Source organism: Pagrus major, chromosome 16 (assembly GCF_040436345.1).
Source record: "Pagrus major chromosome 16, Pma_NU_1.0".
Classification (NCBI taxonomy): domain Eukaryota; kingdom Metazoa; phylum Chordata; class Actinopteri; order Spariformes; family Sparidae; genus Pagrus; species Pagrus major.
This window is the reverse complement of record NC_133230.1, coordinates 19,864,391-19,885,643: the sequence shown is the minus strand read 5'-3', so window position 1 is coordinate 19,885,643 and position 21,253 is coordinate 19,864,391. Positions and strand designations below refer to the sequence as shown.

The window sequence follows — 21,253 nt, the reverse complement described above, 5'->3', positions numbered from 1 at the left end:
CTGGTATAAGTCTAATAGCGTAGAAACAAGTAGCTGTGGGCTCCTCTTGACCCTCTGTGGTGATTTGTTTGAACACATTATGCACCATGTACATTTCCATACATGCCCCTCTGTAAAACAGGTAATATAGACCCACCTTAGCCCTGTACTTTATGGGTACATGTTTATGAACAACTTACAACAACTAAAATAAATCAAACTAGTACACAAGCAATCTGACGCAGGAAATTGGAAAACAGTGATACTGGGCAATGAAATTGATGAATTTACTGCTTATAAAACCAGAAATGATACAAGAAATGAAATTACAATTCAAAAGCCTTTAGTAATGTCAACTTATTGGCATGATAGCATCTGAAGGTATGAAGTGGGAAGACAGCCGTCGAGTCTTTCGCCATCAAAAGTAGATTCATTTAAAGCAGGTTGGAAAAGTGATGCACGCAGCCTGTCAAGCTTTAGATATCTCCACATATTGAAGATCTCCTCTCTACTTGATCTCATCTTCTATACGTATGATGTGTAATAAAGAACAGGAGAAGTTGTTTGCAGTTTTTTCTCTGCTTTGAATGAGATCGGATACACCTTAATCCTGTTTGCTGTAAGTAATTCTTCTTTATCCAGGAAACGCATGAATCACTTCACCCCATCGCTGCATGTGCCATGATTGCTAGCATCTGTTCAAGGCCGTTGGCTACATTTCACCAATAAAAAACAAAAGGAGCAGCACAGTCGAGCCAAATGTTGGTTTACGTAATATCCCTTTTTCTTCGTCTTGTGGTTCAGTTACGACACTGGCTGTCCTTTGCTTAGTAATTCTCACCATGACTCAGAAAACGCTGTTTGTTGTGGGTGAGAAACTGCTCAGCACCCGATGTTGTAAAATCTTCCAAGGTGACGAAAACAAAGTAGATTCATGTTGTTCAACATTCACATTGTCCGTTAAACAACAACAAAAAAAAGAACAGTGGGTATTTAAAAAATGCAAAACTCATCATCATTACAATCACCACATCGCAGTCGCAGGTAATCATGTAATCAGAGCATGTGGCGTCAACTGGAAACTAATCACGAACTGATTTTCCTGCCTAAAATGGAAATTGAAGCTTTTCATTAGAGATTCCATTTTCACCTCATTTGAGCTTTATGTGTTAGTGTTTGATGTATTGATTACTGTCTGCAGCAAAACCCTGAGGAGAAAAAAACTGATGTAGGCTCTCATAAGAGATGAAATATGAAACAAAGCTTGGTGAACTTTGTGCTCAAGTATTGGCAGTCAGGGAGCTGTAGAGATGAAGTCAATGAATTTTATATCAAGCCTGGCGATTGAAGTTTTTCTCTACCAAAGGGAGAGGAAGGAGGAAGGAGGAAGAGGGAGGGAACAAGTGCACCTTCATATCCTTAAATCCTCACAGGATTTCTGTGAGAACCAGGAGTAAATGGGTACTTAGGCTGAAGGACTGCTCATGATGGATGCTCTCTTTCCTGGGGGCCTATTTCATCAAAGTGTGTTGCAGATGATGCCGTAACAATCACGGTTAAGGCATGGGATAAAATCTGTAGCCTGAATTCTAGATCGTATTGAATGTAATAAGACAGGCTAGACAGAAGACAGCTGTGCGTTCTTTGGACACATTGGAGTCGTGTTTCTGGCCACCTGGCAAATTAAAGTCCAATATTAACTTGGTTTTAGCTCTGTTTTTGGTCTCTACAAACCCCTGGGGGAAATCTGCGAGTCTTTAGCTACTAAATGCTCCATTATGTTCAACAGCTAGTTGCTAACTGTGTCTGTCAGGTGCTGAACAGGTGGTCTAATGAGGGTTTTTACAGCTTTTTCACTTCAAAACAGCTGCCTGTCTGAAAATGACGACATGAGAGTGGCGAGAATTAACCAAAACATTAAAGTTGTGGGCCGAACAGTGAAAAAATGAGCTGAAATTGACCATTAAGCTAGTTTCACTGTACCACTGGCACACTGTCTACCAATAAATGAACTTCTAAAGACTGTGTGTTTCTCTGAGAATAAATCCAAGAGGTGAGATTGACTGATATTAATAGACCGTAGCGGCACTCACACAGGTACGATTAATGAGGCCACTCCAGAGAAATAAGTCTTTAAGGACCATTACTTAAAATGAGGAAGCTAATTAGTTCCATTTGTTAATCTATTCCTGTGCACTTTGACGTCTACAGCTCTCAATACAGTGATTATATAAGATAAAAGAAACACGGAAAACACTAATTAGCAGACAACTGAATTTGCTGGCGTGAAAAAGCTGATGAATATTGACAAGGAGCAGACAGCTCTTCACCAGCGGACTCTGACACCTAAATTAAACACCTTGTCCACATGTGTACTTTGTGGGTGTGTGATCGTGTGCCTTGGTCTTGGTGTATCATAGGACTGTATATGGTGAGATTGACTGACACAAGTAGTGTGATTGTATGTCACTGTTTTTTGGTTTGCTTGTCTGTTCTTGCAGACTCACATGCCAGTATGTGTACATACAAGAGCGACATAACATGTTTAGAGCGACTGTACAGGAAGTTTATTTTTGTGTACAATTCCCATAGGACATTGATGCAGGATGCCTTAACTATAACAGTGACATTTATAATTGTACAATTCTATTCTATCCAGTTGTCCTCCTAGAAAGACTGCACAGATAATGCACAGGAACTTGATTTAATGGTCCTCTGTTTAAGTTTTATTTGTTTTTGTTATATATTTGGAGAAAAAAAAAAGACCCAGATCAAAAAATCAAAAAAAGTGAAATGTCTTCAGTCAGTCAGCTATACTGTCCCCTGACAGCTGATGTATAAGTAATGACGGCGGGTGTTGTAGCCAGATTTCTTAATTACATGTGACATGTGAGTTCTAGTACTTGTAAACTAACCTCATCTCCAAGTCGTGGCTGTCTTGGGGAGTGTAGCTGTGCAAGGCCACGTAGGTGTTAAGCTTGAGGACGTCTTTCTGCAGCTGGCTCTGCTCCAACTAGACACCAAACACACATGGACATACATAAACACACACATTTGGTTTTGGAAAATGTGGCTGACAAGTCAAACAAAGCTCATAGACACACAAATACAATGCAACACCATATTCTGTATTGTTATTTTTCTCGCAGTCCTGTCTGAAAATGGTCTTCTGGCATTCACATAGGCAGGAGAAGCCCTTGTTTACAGTGCACTGATAGACCGTGGAGATGCTTAAGTTGTTCTGCAATCTGTTCCTTCTAATCCTCCGTCAACATGAGTGGGAGAAGAGGGACCGGGCTTTCATGAACGCTCAGGAAGTTAAAACAGGACAGGGCTGTGGGTGGGGAGGAAGTTGTCGGGGACGTGTTAGCACGATTAGCGGGGAGATGCACCACATCCTGGCGCTCTTCACACCTGCTCACGAAACTGGTGGGCGTTTTTTCATCACCGATACCTTGCGCCTGAATCCTGCCTGCTGCGTCCCTGAAATCCCTCCAAATGATAACTTGTCCTGTTCCTTCATAATGGAGGGGAATTTTGCCAGAAGCTATGAGAATAGCTTTTTAAGACACACTAATGGCTGTTTTTGCAAGACAGCAGGAGAATTCGCCATCTTCCTGGCGCTGTGGTAATGAAGAGAAGTGTTTCTGGTCTTTTGTGGCTCCCCGAGTGTCACCCATGTGGACTGGCAATGTGTCTGATGGATGAGTCGAGTTAACTGCGGCCACGAGGCAAACTGCCTCTGTGGCCTCAGGGTTCAAAGCAACAAAATCAAGCAGTGGCAATCTATTACAGCTAACTAAGGGCTGCTCACGGGCCTCGAGAGGCTCTTGGTGCTGTGGGAGCCTGAAATACTGAATGAGAGGTAGGGCAAGGCCAAGATAACAGCCTCCTTTTGTAAGTGAGTTATCAAAAAAAGAAGGCAATAATTGAGGTGAGGGACAATGTGTGAAGAAAAAAATGGAAATCAGAAAGAGTTCATGCCTTTAAATCTGCAGTAACTGTTTGTTTCGCCCACTTGGGGGTAGCAAAACAACCTGTAAACACTTTGACATACTCTCACCTTGTTCTCATGGTGAGCACGTTAGCTAACAGCTGCCTATTTACATATCTGGAAGACGCAGAGCAATATTTAATTTGTGTTTCTGGACACCTGGCGATTGTAAGTCCAATATTCACTCTCCCCCTCGCTCTGTTTTGCTCCACCTGCTCCTGAGAAAGATATCTGGTTATTGAGCTGCTAAATGCTCCACTATGCTCACTAACTAGTCACCACACTTTGTCTGTCTGTCTGTTGGTGATGGGCATTTAGTGTTTATTGTTTGTTCAGAGATTTCTCTCTAAAAACAGCTGCCCGCTGAAACTGACAACAAAGCCAAGACTGTAAAGTTGTGGGCCTAACACCAAAACAATGAGCTAAAAGTCAATAAAACGCCCCATAGAGCCGAGAGAAACTGCAGAGTCAGGTCATCGTTTTTGGCTTTGACACTACGAGCGACACCTTTTACACAAAACATTGTCATTGGATCCACTGATCCATCCAGCATCCAAAAATATTGATTAGTGCAGCTTTAAGAGTTAATTATTCCATTAACAGTAGTTTGGCTGTTGGACACATGTTATACTGGAGACACAGAAGCTCCATCAAATGAACAGACAAACAAAAAGAGCGCCACCTACACCAAAATTAAGCTTCCAAAAACCAGAGAATCCGACCAAAAAGAAATCACAGCTTGAGCCAGACTATTTTACTGTCAATTGATCTCGGGTAGTTTAACACTAAACCTGTAAAGTGTGAACAGATGGGGATCCTGCGTGTGACTGCGTGTGTGTCCCAATTGTGCGTGTGAGCCTCTCATCTCAAATTGGACTCTCGGTCTCTGGTGAAGAGGCAGTTTTCGAGCGTTTTTCTCCTCGCTCATTACCCCGCGGAGCCTCCATCTGTCTGTCCGCCAGCCCGAGCTAATGGACCTGTCGGCTGACAGACAAACAGCCCCGCTGCCAGCTGTGCTCGGTCCAGCCAGATAACAATTCACTTCAGGTCTGTCCCCTGAAATGGAGAGTGCGGCTGCTATATTGTATTGCAGAGAATAGGTGTGTGTGTGTGTGTGTGTGTGTGTGCATGTTTCTTTGTTTTTTGCCTTGTATGGTTATTTGTTCATTTTTGTGTTTGTCCAAGTATCTGTGGTCTTTTTCCACTGTTGACAATGGAGATAAACATGTTAAACTATAAAAGTAAACAGGATAGATGGCAGCCCATCGAAAATATGTACAGAGAACATTGATACTGAAAGCACCTCTCCCACAAATCCCACCATGGGAGCTGAAAAAGACCGAAATCTGCCCATGAAATATTCATCGGGGGGGGGGGGGGGGGGGGGGAGAGCAAGATATTCACAGAGGTTTAACCTTTTTCTTTCACGATCATGAATTTTGCACAATCAGCACTGCATCTTCACTGCAGGGGAAAAAAACAGCAGCACAGAACCCAGAGCTGCAGATCCAAACATCACTGTAAGGTCAGGCCTTCTCTCTATCGGTGCAGGCCAGTGATCGTGTCAGCTCGGGTATGATTTGTTACAGCAGGAAGAGAAGTTTTCCATCAAAGTCCTGGGAAATTCAGCAGTGACGATGGAGGCGAGGGGGGGTGGGGTTAATGGACACAGGAGGGACTGGCTTGGTATCAGTTCTCAGAGTGACCAAGCAGAGTTCAGGCAGTGGTCAGTGAACGGAGTTGTTCTCAGAGGTTTTGAGACTGCACCACTAACACATTACTGTAAGAATCTGTGCAGCAGAATAAAACTAAGAAACTGAGGACGAATGTAAAAGTGAAAGGCTGATTTGGCCTGGCTAGCATAGCATTGGTTTTGAGAGCAAGTGAAAGAAAGATGCACCATAGTTATCTCTGCTAAGAAGGTTATGTTTTTACCTGTGTCCCTTTGTTGGTTGGTTTGTTGGTTTGTCAATGGGATTACACAAAAACTACTGAACGGATTTCCAGGAAACTTGGATGGAGTATGGGTGTCGGGCCAGAATAGACCCCATTAATTTTTGGTGAAGATCTGGATGTAGGGACAAATCAGGGAATTTTCGTTAATTTCTCTGGGAATAATGCATGGCGCATTTAGGTGGATGGTATCAAAAGGGGACTGTTGGGCGGAGGTATGCGCTCTTCTGAGTGCAATTGAATACTATTTTTCTTTTTAAAACCTCATCATAGTGGTGAGATAATAATCTATTTGTGAGAATGGTGAACTTTGTTTTCCTTTTTTCCTCAGGCTGTGAACACTCTGCCAGGAAAAAGTAGTTTTAAGTTTATGACTTATCGGATGTGGACAAATCAGAACCCGACCAAGTGACAGGCATTAAGAATAATTATAATAGTTAGATAGAAATAGCCAGTCTTCTCACTGATGCTCTTGTTTGTTTATGTAGGTCACAGAGAGGCATCGGTATTAAATTGAGACGGTTACATAAGCAGTTTAAAACTCCTTGTAGTACATAATAATTTTGCAGAAGTAAGAAAGCAAAGATAATTTGAGTTATTCTTATTTACTTTCTGCTTAATTCAGCCCGATTTGTTGGCATTAATAAAATACAGGTGTTAGAAGAAGTTAGTTTCTTACCGCCAAATCCTCAGGTTTCCTCTCTGGCTGGTGGTAATGCTCCGTCCCGTTCTCAATGACTGTGAAAACTGAAAAAAAAACAAGAAAGAAAGAATAAATTACTAAATGAAATCAACAACCATTTAAATAAACAAGCTGCAATGTTGATTAGATTACATGTTGGAAACATAAAAAGGACGATATCTTTGCTATTTTTTAACCTTAACAGGAAAATGGAGACAAAAGTGGTGTCACAGGAGTGGCACCACGGGAAAGATCATGGGAAAGTTACTATGACGTCAAAAACATTGCAATCGAGCGGCTTGATTATGACTTATCTTGTCTGCAGTTATAAACATTGGCTTGATGTCTGCCCTTAACCAAAAATGTTACCAAAAACATGATGATTCATAAATATCTATACTGTGCCAAATATTCGAAGACTGCGTTTCATTGACCATAGTTGTCTTTTTTGCAGTAACCCACACGCTATCAAAGAAACTAGAGCAGTTCTGTGGCCGACATGTGGCACAGGCCAAGAACGTACTCTTTTCTTCTTTTGTTGGGTCAGGTGCTACTTTCTGATGGGAGCAGTCCAGCAGCATTGTAGCCAAGCTTCAAATAGCTTTTTCAAATGCCAAGGTCTACCTTTGTATCTTCGTAATTCAGCCTTCACCAGTCAGAGTGAATGCTCCAGATTGTAAAGGGTCAGTGCCTTGCCCCGTCACTACATAGACTATTGTGTAGCTCAAATAAAACCTACCCACCATTAAATCAAGAGCTGCACACAAAGCAGATCAAAAAAGGGGTCCAAACGTTTCTATAGGCTTTTTTCTACAAGTGATTCTCTAGCAGGTTCACAGCGACACAGCAAAAAGGGCGATTGCACTTCAGTGGAAAACAGTAAAAAACCTAATTCGCTGGTTCATAGGAAGAGAATTTGATGTTGCAACCTTCTCATACTCTCTTGTGGGAAGAGAAGTAACAGTGTGTGTTTTTTCCCTGTGTCACTACATGGCTTTGATCCAGACGCACACAGTGTACCGCAACGGACACTCACCATCATCGCTGTGTTTTCTCGACAGCTCCTGCCTGCTGCTGTGAGCCACCACTTCCTCTGGAACTTTATCCAAGTCGCTGGTCTGCAGCGAGTAGATAGAGCAGAGAAAAATTATGATATAGATAGACAGAGATAGACACAGCAGTATGGAGATAGATGTAAATGATTATCAAGCCCTAAACCCCTTTATCAGACCAAAAGGGGACAGATTCTTTAGATTTCTGGGCACAAAACTAGTTAAATTCATCTGCTTTCACAGCCTAACCGGCTACTCCAGAGAAACCTGTGGTGTAGCAAACATGCTGTTTCTAAGTCTACATTTGGAAACTATTATCATAACCCCTGTTGAGATCACATTGTCTCTGTGAGCCTGCAACGACACACACACACCCATTCACTAACAGCTGCACAGGACAGGACAGGATGGCCTGAACCCAACAGCTTTCAGATGTCATCATAGGGAGGCATGCATCCAGACTGCACGTACAGCTTAGCTTACATTAGAAGTGATAAGCAATGAAAGACAGATTTCCTTGCGCATTACATACACAGAAATGGAAAGGAGGCCAGGGAGTGTAGCTCTACAATCAGTCGAGTCCATCTTCAGAGTTGTAACATGAGTGTTTGCACCGACATTTTCCCTCATCACCGCCTGGGAAAGACTGCCTTTATTGGTAGTGTTTACAGCCCCGCAGTGGCAGTATCTATCTAGACCATCAGCTACACTATGTCTGTTGCAGTGGGACAAAATATAAGAAGCATTATACTGAACTGTGATAATCTACAAGTCGTCACATGTGTGCATGTGCATCATGGTGTAACACAGAGATGTTAAAGCAGGAGATATAAAACTGAAAACCACTTTCTTTGTGTACAATTTATCTGTGTTCGGGTTTAAACAAAGACGGCGACAGTATTTAGCGTTAACAGGATAAAAACAAAACACAACCAGGCATGATAAATGTCTCTTACCGAGTTTCTGTGTGGAGACTCAGAGCCGCTGGCCCTCTTGGCCTTCTGTGCCAGCGATGTCCCAAACCTCAAGGCCTCATACACAGGGTCCACCTTATTGCCACAGGCTTTAGAGGAGAAATAAGACATGATAAAAGCTGATGGCAAATAAGTGTTACCTGTAAGATTCCAGGACAGCCATGCAGTGATTTACAATATCATAAAACCAGGTAGGTAAATCTTGGAAAGCTGTGGAGAAGTGGTTCTGAAAGACTGGAGCTTTAAGCTTCTCACCTATGGGCATGACTTCTTTAATGCAGCCGTACTGTTCCTGGATCAGTAATGGAGAGCTGTAGTACCGCCGAAAGCCTTTTGGCTGAGGAGAGACAGAGAGAGGCGACAGACATTATAGGCAAAAATCGTCATACAGGACCACAGGCAGCCGCTTGACACTGAAATACTGAACGTAACTCTGTTTAGCTGATCGTTTCTGAGCACAACTGACCTCACAGAGAAAAAGTTCTCAACACTACATGCATTGTAAAACAAACGGAATGGTAGAAAGTTCAAGAGAGACAGACGGAGGGTGGGAGCGAGACAAAGATGCTAAAGAGGCTGTTTCTGTTTACAATATGACGTCAGACCCTGTCCACACACAGTACTGCACCACCCCGAGGCTGAGGCGAACCTTAATTCCACTCAGTTTTAATGATTTTCAGTCGATTGTTATGTTTAAATCATGCGTTACCATCGTAAATGAATAGCTAGTTTGTTACATATAGAGTTGAGTCAGTTCAGGTGGTCCACTGCACCTGGCGAGAACAAACTGGTGTTGAAGTCACCGTCTTAATTTATCTGCTTGTCGTGTCCACCTCCAATCTCTCGAGGCCCTCAAACATTTATCATTTATACATCCATTACCTACCTAGCTTCCTAGCCAATCAATAGTTCCACATCACTTTTGAATCCTTCTTAAGAACAGAAGAAACACAGAACATTGAAATTCTCCTCAATCCCTGCAGACATGATGTCATCTGCAGCACACCGGGTAATGATTAATGTATATGTCTTCAGTTTCTCTCTGTTGTTTTTCCTGGAAGAAGTCCTGGATAATCATTCACCCATTTAATGATTACATTAAATAAGATTAATGTTTCTTGATTACAACAACCTTCACTCTTTACTGAACAGGCAGTCAGACCTGAACCTTTTTCTCTGTTAGTTTACATTTCAAGGATTCAAGTGGCAGGTGGTGAAATCTGCATCGCAAATCAGTCTTAATTTTTCATTTGACACTTCTTATGATGAGACGGCTAAAATAAGCAACCCTTGAGCTCTTCAGGCTCATCTGAATAACTGAGATGTCAGACTTTCAGGGGGAAAACTCATTTAGGAAAAGGTGAAAAGAGCACACTTGTTGGGCCCATCTGGTTCATTTGGCTACAAACAAGAGACACCACTCACTGACGCTGGCAGTGACTTCGTGGACCACACTGATGTTGAGACAGATGTTAAAAAAATCAAATCAAATCAGGTAAGCCTTTCTGTTGGGGGCAACTTTTGTCAATTTTTTTAGCACATTTAATGATCTACCTCCAAAGAATGAGTGCGAGCCGCTGCTCAGCGACAGACTCTTGTTAAGCGAGCTAACCCAGCAGCACAAGGAGACCAGCGACGGCAAACAGAGGCCGCGGAAACAAACAGAATGCTTTTCATTTTAGCATTGTTGCCTCACAGCAAGAAAGTCCTGGGTTCGAATCCCGCTGAGACAGGACCTTTCTGTGCAGAGTTTGCATGTTCTCCCTGTAGACCGCCCACTGCTGTTAAATGCAGAGCACCAGTTTCACCATGTTGTACATTGTATGATATGTGATATAAATAAAGATTCTTCCTCTGTCAATCACTGAATAAACTTTGAAACTCAAGCTCAAGGCTGCCTTCTTACAAGTGTTTTAAAAAACAGTTTGTGTTGTGTAAACTGGGCGCCAAGGAAACCAAAATAGAGAGAAAAACTGGATAGTGATTGCCCATTGTGATGGTGTCATGCTGACAAACTGCATCCTTTTGCTATTGTTGGTGTGAGCGTGATAAGCATTATCCATAAAAAAGACTTGTGAGTGAATCATTTAGTTTTCACCAGCAATGCTCTGAATCAGTTAAACTACTAACTGAATCGTGTCACAGCTGCAGATTTAGTGCCTTGCGTAGTATAAGCACTGTAGCAGGGCTCACCTCTCTCTGGTTAGTAACTGAGAGCGTTTCAGGAAGTGACTCACACATAAACTGACACATTTTGATTATTAATCACGTTCGATCCGGATTGGCAGGTTTCCCAGAAATTCCAAGGGGTCAACCTTTGTTAGCTGTGACCTGTTACTAGATACGTAACTAAAAATCCATCTATTTTCCTTTACAGAGCCTCTGAAATACATAAAAACAGCATAATTAGCAACATTTTGCCAAAGCTTATAATCAAGTAATGTTATGTAACCAAGTAGATGAATCACGAAAGCCTGCGTGTTAAATATTACTAATTTGTTATGAATTAATTGTCACTGTTTCGTGGCGCTCTGAAACCTAATAAAAAGACACCAGTCCTGTGGTTTATAAAGATTCAGAGCATGAGGTAACTTGCTCTCTTTGCTGAAGGGTTCTCAAGCCAAGAGAAACAAGCATGGCTGCAACGTGTCCAAGTTTAGAGTAAGTTGAATTTAGAGCTCTACTCCTCTGGGGGAAACTTCCCTTTTTATGCTCGACCTCTCAACCTCATTTTCCACTCCTGAGAGCCGATCATATCTTCGAGCCTCATCCCTCTCGTGGACAGAAGACGTCACAATGGGGAAGGAGAGAGCGTTATTGAGATGGGCCTCCTTTTTTCTTGCTCATTAACAACTATTTCAAATTTCCTCAACTAATTCCAGCCAAATTTCTCAAGGGAGGTGTAGTCGAACACTGTGGAGGAACAAGGTAAGGTAGAAAATCACACATAATATGACCTGACAGTGCTACAGTCTCCCTCTGTTCAGTGTGGGATGTGTGTGAATGACTAAAGACTCCCAGTTCAGTCCTGACTGCCAGTTTGCTGGACCGCTATGGAGTTGAAAGCATTTTCTTGGCGCTGGCTTTCCCTGGTGTAACTGCACACTCACTAGTAAAGACACTCAGCCCATCCCAACTCCACCGCCAAATGGTCTTATTGTAATGCAGGCCCACAGATGGTTAGGGGTGATGATGATGGTAAATCATCTCATAGACCCCGATCTCAATTATCATCGCCAAATAATGAGGTGACGCCCCCAGAAAGTGTGTTACAACAGTCAATGGTATTTAAGTTGGGGGGTTATTACAGTACAGGGTCATTAACTCTGTCTTATGAGGTAATAACGATGAAAATCTGACTTAGTAACTCTACCGACTATGAAATAAATTCCCAGACTCACTCAATGAGGCAGTTTTCGCTCTATTTTTTTATGTGGCACGTTTGAACCTGACCAATCAGCTCCTGCTGCACTTTTTGGTTCTGTTGTGGCTCCCATTTAGAGCTCATTAGCAGCAAAACAGCTTGTATGAAATGACAGAGGGAAGCAAATTTCTCAAATTAAAGGATCTTATGTATTTACTGCCAAACAAAACTCCAACGATGCATCTCACAGACTTTGGATAATCATACAAAATGACAGAAAAATGGAAAGATGTCACGTAAACCTTGTATCTCCAGCTTTTCAAGGACTAAGAAAATCTTATTTTAAGGTTGACCAAGGTTTTCCAGTTAGGTTTTCAAAGGGGTTAACGAGACTACCAGGCTGAAGAATTTCCTGAACTTTCAAAGATCACATATTTTATTCAGAAAGTAAGATTTTTCCATGTCTTTTTGATCATAAAGCAGACCTAGATGTTACATGAGTTTCAGAAAAGTATCAAAAAGCTCATTCCCATAGTCCGTATTCAGAAACTGTGCCTTTGAAAGTGCCATCAGGACCTCCGTAACGTTGTGAACTGTACAGTCACCACCCTCAGTTATGCCCCCAGCAAAAACACCGGCAGAGCTGATGCGGAAGTATGTTGGGTGGTGCTTCCTCAGGCCTGTAAAGATGACCTATCAGAGCACACTACTGGACTTTTCAGGAGGGGGACCTTGAAGAGACAGGCACTAAATCGGATCACTTAGACAGAGGGTGAATAGAGGTGCTGCAGCAATGGACAGCATGAGAATAATAATGTGTTTTTTGGACATTAAAGCATTTAAACATTTTCTTGTAGACACCCAAGCAAAATATGAATCTGAACATAAACAGAAACAAAAGAAAATATTAACAGGCTATGGCAATGATAGCTTCAGTCTCTCGCTCCAGTATACTGTGTGCCAAACTATTCACTTTTCCATTTTTGTGATTCTGAAAAGTTTTCACAATCTTATTGCTTCTGCTAGTGATATACAAGCTGAAACTGAACAGTTAATGATGTGATAATTATTCCAAACACTATTTCACATCCCCTAATTTGACAAGCAACCAAGGCTCAACTAACATATTAAAAAAGAGACATCAGGGCTGAGACTGTGAAATGCCAAACACATCATAAGACTGTTGCGTGTTGGTGTGACATCTTCAATAGTGGTTATGAAGCAGCCTCAGGGTGATTGTATTGATCCTGATCTAATGGTTTATGCTGGAGGGGTCAGCATTTTGGCATTACTATTATCTAACACTCAGACAGACAGAGTGATGATATAACGATGATGAGGACGATGACGAGGATGGATGGTGGTCACAGATGTACCAGCACACTCACACATAGAGTGTGATTTCTGAATAAGCACATTCTGGTGGGAAACGGTCAGACAGCCAATTCTAATGTGTCTGTTTTTGTTGCTAATGACATCAGTAATTATATTCCTGAGGCTCAGAATCTCCCAAACTGTTGACAGCAAAGAGACAAATGTCCTGTCTATATATCATGTCTCGATGTCTTGATTTATTCTGTGTCATGCATCTCACCAGTTTGCCCATGCAGCGCTGCTGTCCGACTCCGTTCTCACATTTGTGGTGGAGGCTCATCTTGCAGGCTTTGCAGCGGAGGCCGTGCTTTGCCGTGTTCCCCGCCAGGAACACCACATGCTTGGCTGTTGTACCTGATACACACACAGAAAAGAGGCAGCAGGTTCAGATCTATCAAGTCAGGAATTGTGCTCATGGTGTTCCCAAGTGAGGAGACAAAGAGGCAGAGGTAATGGAAACTATTGGTCAGAACAACATCTCATTCATTTATTCATTGTCTTTGCACTTGTATTCCTAGCCAGAGTTTCTGGAGTCTTTCCCAGCATGCGCGGGGAGAAACCTGTGAAGCGACATGTGGAACATTTTAACAAGGACAAAATTTAGCAAACGCAACACATGATATGCACTTCTGCAAAACCATTTTAACCAAAGGGACTGTATTTGAGCCAGCGCTATCTCCGCCATGTGAAGAAAAGCCAAACTGGTGCTCGTGTGCAGCTCATCCTCACTTATTAATATGTGACTCACAGTTGCTGGAATAAATTAAGATTAATCTGACTTATTTGTGAACCAAAGTTACGCAACATTGCAACTCCAAACGTTCAGCCTGTATGTGCGCATTTGTGCAAGGAGGTGTGTGAAAGAGTCATGAATATGGACAGAGACAGATGAGGAAAATAAAAAAATGAGAAAGATAGTTTTGTTCGGGGTGAAGACAAAGGTGCTGGCAGAGAAAAAAGGACACATGGCAACAACAACAGATTGTATCATTGCGGCTCAGTCTTTAATGAAGATCAGTGAGCTGGGGTTCTGTTACTGTGTGTGTCACGTCACAGATTTGATTGTGTAAAGTAAATATGTATTTGATAACCAAGACGGTGGTCGCTAGATTTGACCTGCTCAAGCTCAGCTGTTTGTCAAAAGTTCGGGTGCGTTAACTTTTAAATATTTAAAAGATCCTGATATTACTGTCTGGACCTTGAAGCATCACAGACCATATTCCTTCTCAGAGCAGCAGAATCCTAAAAACTGGGGTTGGGGCCGGAAGCTATCATAACTCTCCGCTCTCTGCTCTCCTGAAACTGTGTATGCTTGGAGGTAGTGGAATGGCCGGAGCTTAAACATCGAATATTAACTCTTGAAATAAATAGGCATGAAAAGACTAACTGAGTTCAATAACAAATACGAAGGGTAATACTTATCAACCATTAACCAATTGCATATTAGCATCATGAGTTGTTTGACACTCAGTAAACGGTAACTAGGAGGTATAGAAGTAGTAGCTATAGAATATGGAATTAATAAGCTCTTTTTAATGACTGATAAAAAGCTTAAATGCTACTAATATGCATGCGAATGAGAAATTAGTTAAAGGTTAATATGTGTACCCTAGTGGAAAGTGCATGATCCTCAAAAAATATGAGAGGAGAAACGGGTTCCTGAGAGGATAAATTATTCCTCTGTGTTATACACAGCATGGAAAAAAAAACACCACTTACAGCCAGCGGTGGCCATTTGACATATCATTTGACAGCTATTCCACATTAACAAGAGAGGACAGTATTACGAAGTCCTGGTGCTGTTATTAGTCGTAGTCTGGCAGCTGTGCACTTCTGGCTCTTTATCGATTTATCAATGAGCACGTGCCCAGCTCCGGCTCACTCTCTGCATGTGAAAATATGTCAATGCAAAGGATTCATTGATCAGTGAGCGCTGAGAGCACAGGGAGAATACCGGATCCAAATTTCATCGCTGAAAGATCGTCAAGTTTGTTCACAGTTGTCAGGTTGTGTAAAGTTTGATTGTGCGTTGTGACAAGCAAATAATGTCTGCATTTCAGTCCAGATTATCCTCAAAAACACAGCATATTCAGTTTCGATGAGCAGGGTGGAGAGGTTCAATAAGCAGACTGTACTGTAAATGTGAAACCAAGCAGAACACCTGATCCCCGAACAACACAACAACAAACACAGGAAATAATGTGTACTTAAGGTACAAAGCCCCTCGTGTGTAGTTTACTTAGCCAACACGGGGGGAAAAAATCTCTGCTTGCTCTTCACGTGCTGTAATTTGAACTGGTGTCACGGCTATGTGGAGCTGGCTAGCAGTGGCGGCCACTTGAAACTCAATAATGGGTGGAAAACTGGATCTGTATTCCTCATTTAAAGCCCTTGTGTTGCTTGGCTGAGCCTCGCTGACACAGAGCTGGAGTGGACTTAGTTAACCTGAGATGGAAACCGAGGGAAATGTGATCCCGGCCTCATCGGTCAGCAGCAGATCACCCCAATGACAACAACAGCAGCAGCAGCAGAGACAATAACTTCCAATTTTTAGGTCACTCTAAATCAGGTTGGCTGATGATGCTGTCTAACGAGCACTTGGAGTTTCATCCTCCTTCAGGTCAGCAAACAATGTCTCTATTGCATCTTTAAAACAGCCTGACCCGAGCTCTCGTCCGTCTCTCTGGATGCACAGGAAGCCGAGGCTCATTCTCATCTCAAGCTGTTGTTGACTAGAGGGATGTTCCTAACAAGTGATTTCCCTACATGGACTTTAAATCTGTAGGATTAAACAAAAACCATTAATCACATTCTTCATTGATCAAAACTGTATTTTAAATGCTGCTGAAATGTGTTGATTTTGTGCGGTGCCTTATGAACACTGCACATTATCCTCCAAAACATGACAACAACTCCATTCCATAACATTTAGAGAAAAAAATAATCAACATAGCACACGATCTGACTATAACAACAGCATTTGCGTTGGGTGAAAGCAATCACATAGCAAATACGGTAGAAAATAATCAGACGAAGAATTTAAATACGTACATTAATCAAATCATAAATAAAAATGTAACTAAATAGTATTTCTGATGCCGAAAAGCAAGGGTAGCAACGTTAAATCGACTAGTTTGATTAGAAGAAGAAACTGACATTGTCGTCTTCTTCCAGTAATGGCTGGGTAATGACGTTAGTGCGTCTAGGTGCTTTTTCCTCCAGGCACAGAGAGTCCAGGGCCTAAAGGCTTCTTCACAGCTGTGGGGAAAGTGAGCGACAATGCTGCTCTCTCTGGCATGCGCTCTTACTTGGCTACTCCGCCTTTAAAGCCCATTATTCATTTACGCTACACTAAAGGACAAGACTCCTGCCAGATGTCCCATACCTTCTTCATCTCGCCTCTTATTTTTTCCCACACAATCTTTCTCCCTCAACTTCCCACTCTTCCTCCCCTACAGAATCACTTTTACGCCGCATACTCTCCTTACAATAGCCACACATTGATCCATTAAGCCTCTGTTCTCACTTCACGCCTCCTGGTTTCCTGTGCAAATAACCTTCATCGTGACAATAACTCCTCCACCTCCTCTTCTTCCTAAGCTCCAACAAAACACTGACCTGAACAGCATTATTTAGTTTATTTGCAGATGTTTCTCCCACGGCCATTAGATTGTTTTTAATGCTGAAAAACCCATTTCCCCATCTGGAAAATTAAAGAAATAAGGCCTAGAATGCTGACGACATTGTTATAGTTGGAGTATGTCTGTTTTTATGTATCCATCTGCGATCAGGGGACTTCTAAAATGAACTGTAGAGAGAACAGATGTAACGTGAACTGTTTTTAGAAATTAAATTCACAACGGGCAAAGATGTCTGTTTATCTGAAGATCTCTGTCCTAAACGTGAGAGTTTAGAGGCTTAACTGTCAATCTGTCAAATGGTACCATATGTCTACACTTTTCTGGCAGTGAAGATGCAAAATAAAATGTGAACGTGTGCCAAATTTTGGGACAATCTATCCAATAGTTGTCGAGACATTTCAAACAAAACCTTATGGTGGCATTAGAGGAAACTTCTCTGGGGACCATGAAAGTCTGGACTGAGATATTTCAGTCTTGACCTAAGTGGCGAGCCGACAGACGGACCAACTCTGCCATCGCTTGTCGCCAGCGCGGCTAAAAGCAGCTTCCTGCTGTTTGAGTCTAGTACATCAGCACCTTCAAAAATATCTTTCCTTCAATTTTTCAGTGACTGACGTGTTTCATCTGACATTTTGCCTCCACTGGCACTCACGCTGTTCGACATTTTACAATGCATTATTTGATTCGAGTGCTGGTGAGAGAGAAATTTTCAAGACGCGGCTGACATTGTCTGCCGTGTCTTGGATTGTAATGTTAGAATAGATAAATGCAGTATCAAGTGGAAGTGCAAGGTCGTCACAACACACGGCTGTTGAATCAAACAGCTGGCATTCACTTCTTTCACAGTCTCAGACACTTAAGTGCGTCTCAGTAGTATCATAGAAAAGCCTCAGTTAGCACCACAGCAGTATCTGTATACTGTTCAACCTTGACCCCAAGATTAATTTCTCTCTGGGAGCAACTAAACCTGTTATGTGCGTCTTGAGGATTTCACAGCACAGATCAGTGCATGTTAATCAAGTGAGATTACTGTCTCATTAAACCTCAACTTGTCTTTGTAATGAATCAAGGAATTTGGAAGCTTGATTTGAGGTGTATAAGGGATTTTAAGAGTTACTTACTGTCTAACCCCTCAAAGTTGTTGCAGGATATTAATATAGTAGTAGTAATCAGTATATTAGACTAATTGACAGTGATATTTTGTAATAGTAGCTTAAATGTGTACTGTCTAATCCTCCCAGCTCTATCCGTTGAATTTGTTACGTAAATTCACAACCTAAAAGCTGCAAGTATTTTATTTTTTCAGCCCCAAATCATATTACACCCTCTGCCAGCCACAAACAACCCTCCCATTCACTCATGCAGACGTTTAATTTAATAAGCCATTTGCAGCAAGGACCTGCAATCAATATCTCAGCATTAGCGATTCACAACGAGGGCACCTATAAACAAAAACTGCACATTGCACATATCTTTAAGCCCATGTAATAATGGAGAAAAAACATGGCTGAAATAAAACAGGAGCCAGAATAACCTTGGAAAAAATAAAGGAAAGTGTTCTGAATACACTTCTTAGTTAAGTTTCAATGTCTGCCCAACATCCACACACGTGTTCCCAAGTATCATCATCATCTGCTTCTTTTGTCCAAGCAAACATATGAAGTGTTGAGTTGTTATTTGATGGCTGTAAACAGAAGTTGTTGTTGTTGTTGTTGTTGTTATTGTGTGCGGTCACCAGCAAGCATTTAACAAAAGCTGAACAGGAAGGAGAACATGTGTTGAGCAAGTTGGGATCTGAATAGCAGTGTTGACGTTGCTCTTTGTAGCTGTCGTAGCTCGAAATAATACATGGACGTACAAACAATATGCTTGATAATGTGTTTATTGCCCTATTAAGTATTTAGTGATCTGGTTTACTTAAGCTTCATCTATGAACCTAATGAATAAATCAGTGAGCACTACGATATAATTCCATTTTTATAATGGATGACACATTTCATTTGTTCAGGCTTCTATATAATAAAGGATCCTTCTTTAGGAAGTATGTGGGTGTGTAATACGGAATATTTAAGAAATTAAATGTTCGGTAGAGACCTATGCTAAATATTTTGTTGAGTTTGTACTAACATTATCCCAAATGTCTGCAACCCATGTTTAAACCCAGAGATCTGCAAAAATGTGTTAGCGATGCATTTTATTTGGTCCCCCGTCTCTATAACTTCGAGGAGAGTCAGAGAGTGACTAAATGTAATAAAAAATTGAGTCACGTCAGATAGATTTTCAGCTGCAATGGTGGTTATTTAACAATGAGGACAACTCCCACGATCTTGCGCCACTTCACGACTTCACTTTTGTTTAAACTGTTTTGGTTGAGAGACTTAAAGCGGCAGAAATTATATCTTTTATACTAAAAATGACGCATTGATAATGACATGAGGGTATGGGGTATGATTAGGTGTGAATATTCACTGGCCTATTCGATTAAACTTCATTCACGATTCAAATTCATAACAATTCTCCGTGCATCATGATGGAACTCAGTCTGTCCTCAGATTTCTATATAACTGCACACAGCTACTTTTTCATCATTTAATACAAGCAGTAAGATAAATCTGACTTCTCTTTTTATTTAGAAAGTCCTTCTAACAATCAGACTACAATAGTCTAAAATATAAAAATTGCATCTTTCCAACACCAGCATCTGTGTCCATTATTATCCATTCTATGTCTCATTATATGAAATATTGTATTTGTTTAAACGGCATCTTTTTGTCACGTCTGGCTGTGTGGAAACTGTTGTTGCAAGTCATAGATTCATAAAGGCACAAAAGTATTACAGACATTTTTCACCTCACAGAAGCTTTTCTACCATCATCAGTACTATAAAAAATAATTACTGCACTATTTTGACTCCATGAACCTTCAGCAATTTGTAATGAATGGCCATTAGGATTTAATAATCGCAGTATGCTTGTAGCAGCAGTTTGAGTCCCCTCCACTCCACCACGACAGCTCTCTCTCTCCTGTGTTCTGCTCTTTGACTCTGGGACACTGAGTCAGACTTTGACAGCACAATAACAGCTTATTACACACACACACACACACACATAAACACACACGCAGACACACACAGATAACCTCCCTCCACTCTCTCTCTCTCTGCTGTGGACCACACTGTGTTCTCATTAAAGCAGGACAAATGAAGAAGAGGGCAGCATCTTTTGTCATGAATGGACCAGAGGGCTCTGCACCTATCACAGGGCCAGGCAGACCTGACATCACACTTCCATTATTAACAGACCACTGGAGGACTATTCGAGGCTTACGCCACCAGACGCGCCTCACTGGCCACATAAAAAACAGACCAGCAAAAAACTTGTACAGTATAAATGTGTTTTATGGTGGGATGAGCTTTAGTTTTAATTGCATGGTCATACATTCAAAGCCACCAGGTTTGTTGTTGTCCTCCAACCTAGCGTGACCATGTCCGTGCTAGAAATGAGAAGAAAATGAAATTTCTTAACTGTATTTCATAATCTTCAGGATGGAAACGCCTCTAAACAGCACTTATCATGAGACTCTAATTCTCTGTTTCTTGTCAGCAGGGTCGAATCTAGTGAACAACTCCATGAATTCAATCTACAGTACGTGTTTGTTTGGTTGCTCAAGAGCACTGTAGACCTGTGAGTGTGAAGGTTTAACCAACTGACAACCTGCGTTGACTGTTTTGGGGTTTGTTTGTTTTTTTTGGCATCTTTGTGGCCTCAGAAACCAGCTATAAACACAAAATAGATATATATATATATATACATATATTGTTCGCAAACAGTTGCTTATTGATACATCCAGTAGGTGTGAAGTAACATCTTTATTTATTTAGAGTAAAGACTAGGTCTAATATTAAATCTCCTTTTAGCTCGACTCTCCACCAAATATCAGTCATTTTAGCTATTAAACGCTCCACTGTGTTCACCAGCAAGTCACTCACTGTGTCTAACTGTATGGTACAGGTGGAGCTTTTTGGATGAAAACAGCTAACATGCTAGAAATGACACAGATGAGAACTGTCAGAGTGAACCAGGGGAGCTAAGCTGAAGCTGAAACTTGCAAAAAAGTCCCAAAGAGCCGAGAGAAACTGCAGATTACTGTGTTTTTATCACTATGACCGACGCTTTAGGGAGGCACAACACACACTGTGCATTGGCTGATAATTTATCAGCCTTGTAATGGGAAATTCATT

General features: G+C 41.5%; 1 protein-coding gene across 1 annotated transcript in view; it reads right to left on the bottom strand.

Moving 5' to 3' along the window:
* stac (SH3 and cysteine rich domain) overlaps nt 1–21,253 on the bottom strand; it is a 29,660-nt gene that overhangs the window by 4,127 nt on the left and 4,280 nt on the right. The window contains 6 exon segments of the mRNA XM_073483957.1: nt 2,895–2,992; nt 6,606–6,673; nt 7,645–7,726; nt 8,617–8,723; nt 8,890–8,971; nt 13,593–13,726. Coding sequence (XP_073340058.1) covers nt 2,895–2,992; nt 6,606–6,673; nt 7,645–7,726; nt 8,617–8,723; nt 8,890–8,971; nt 13,593–13,726 — 571 coding nt within the window.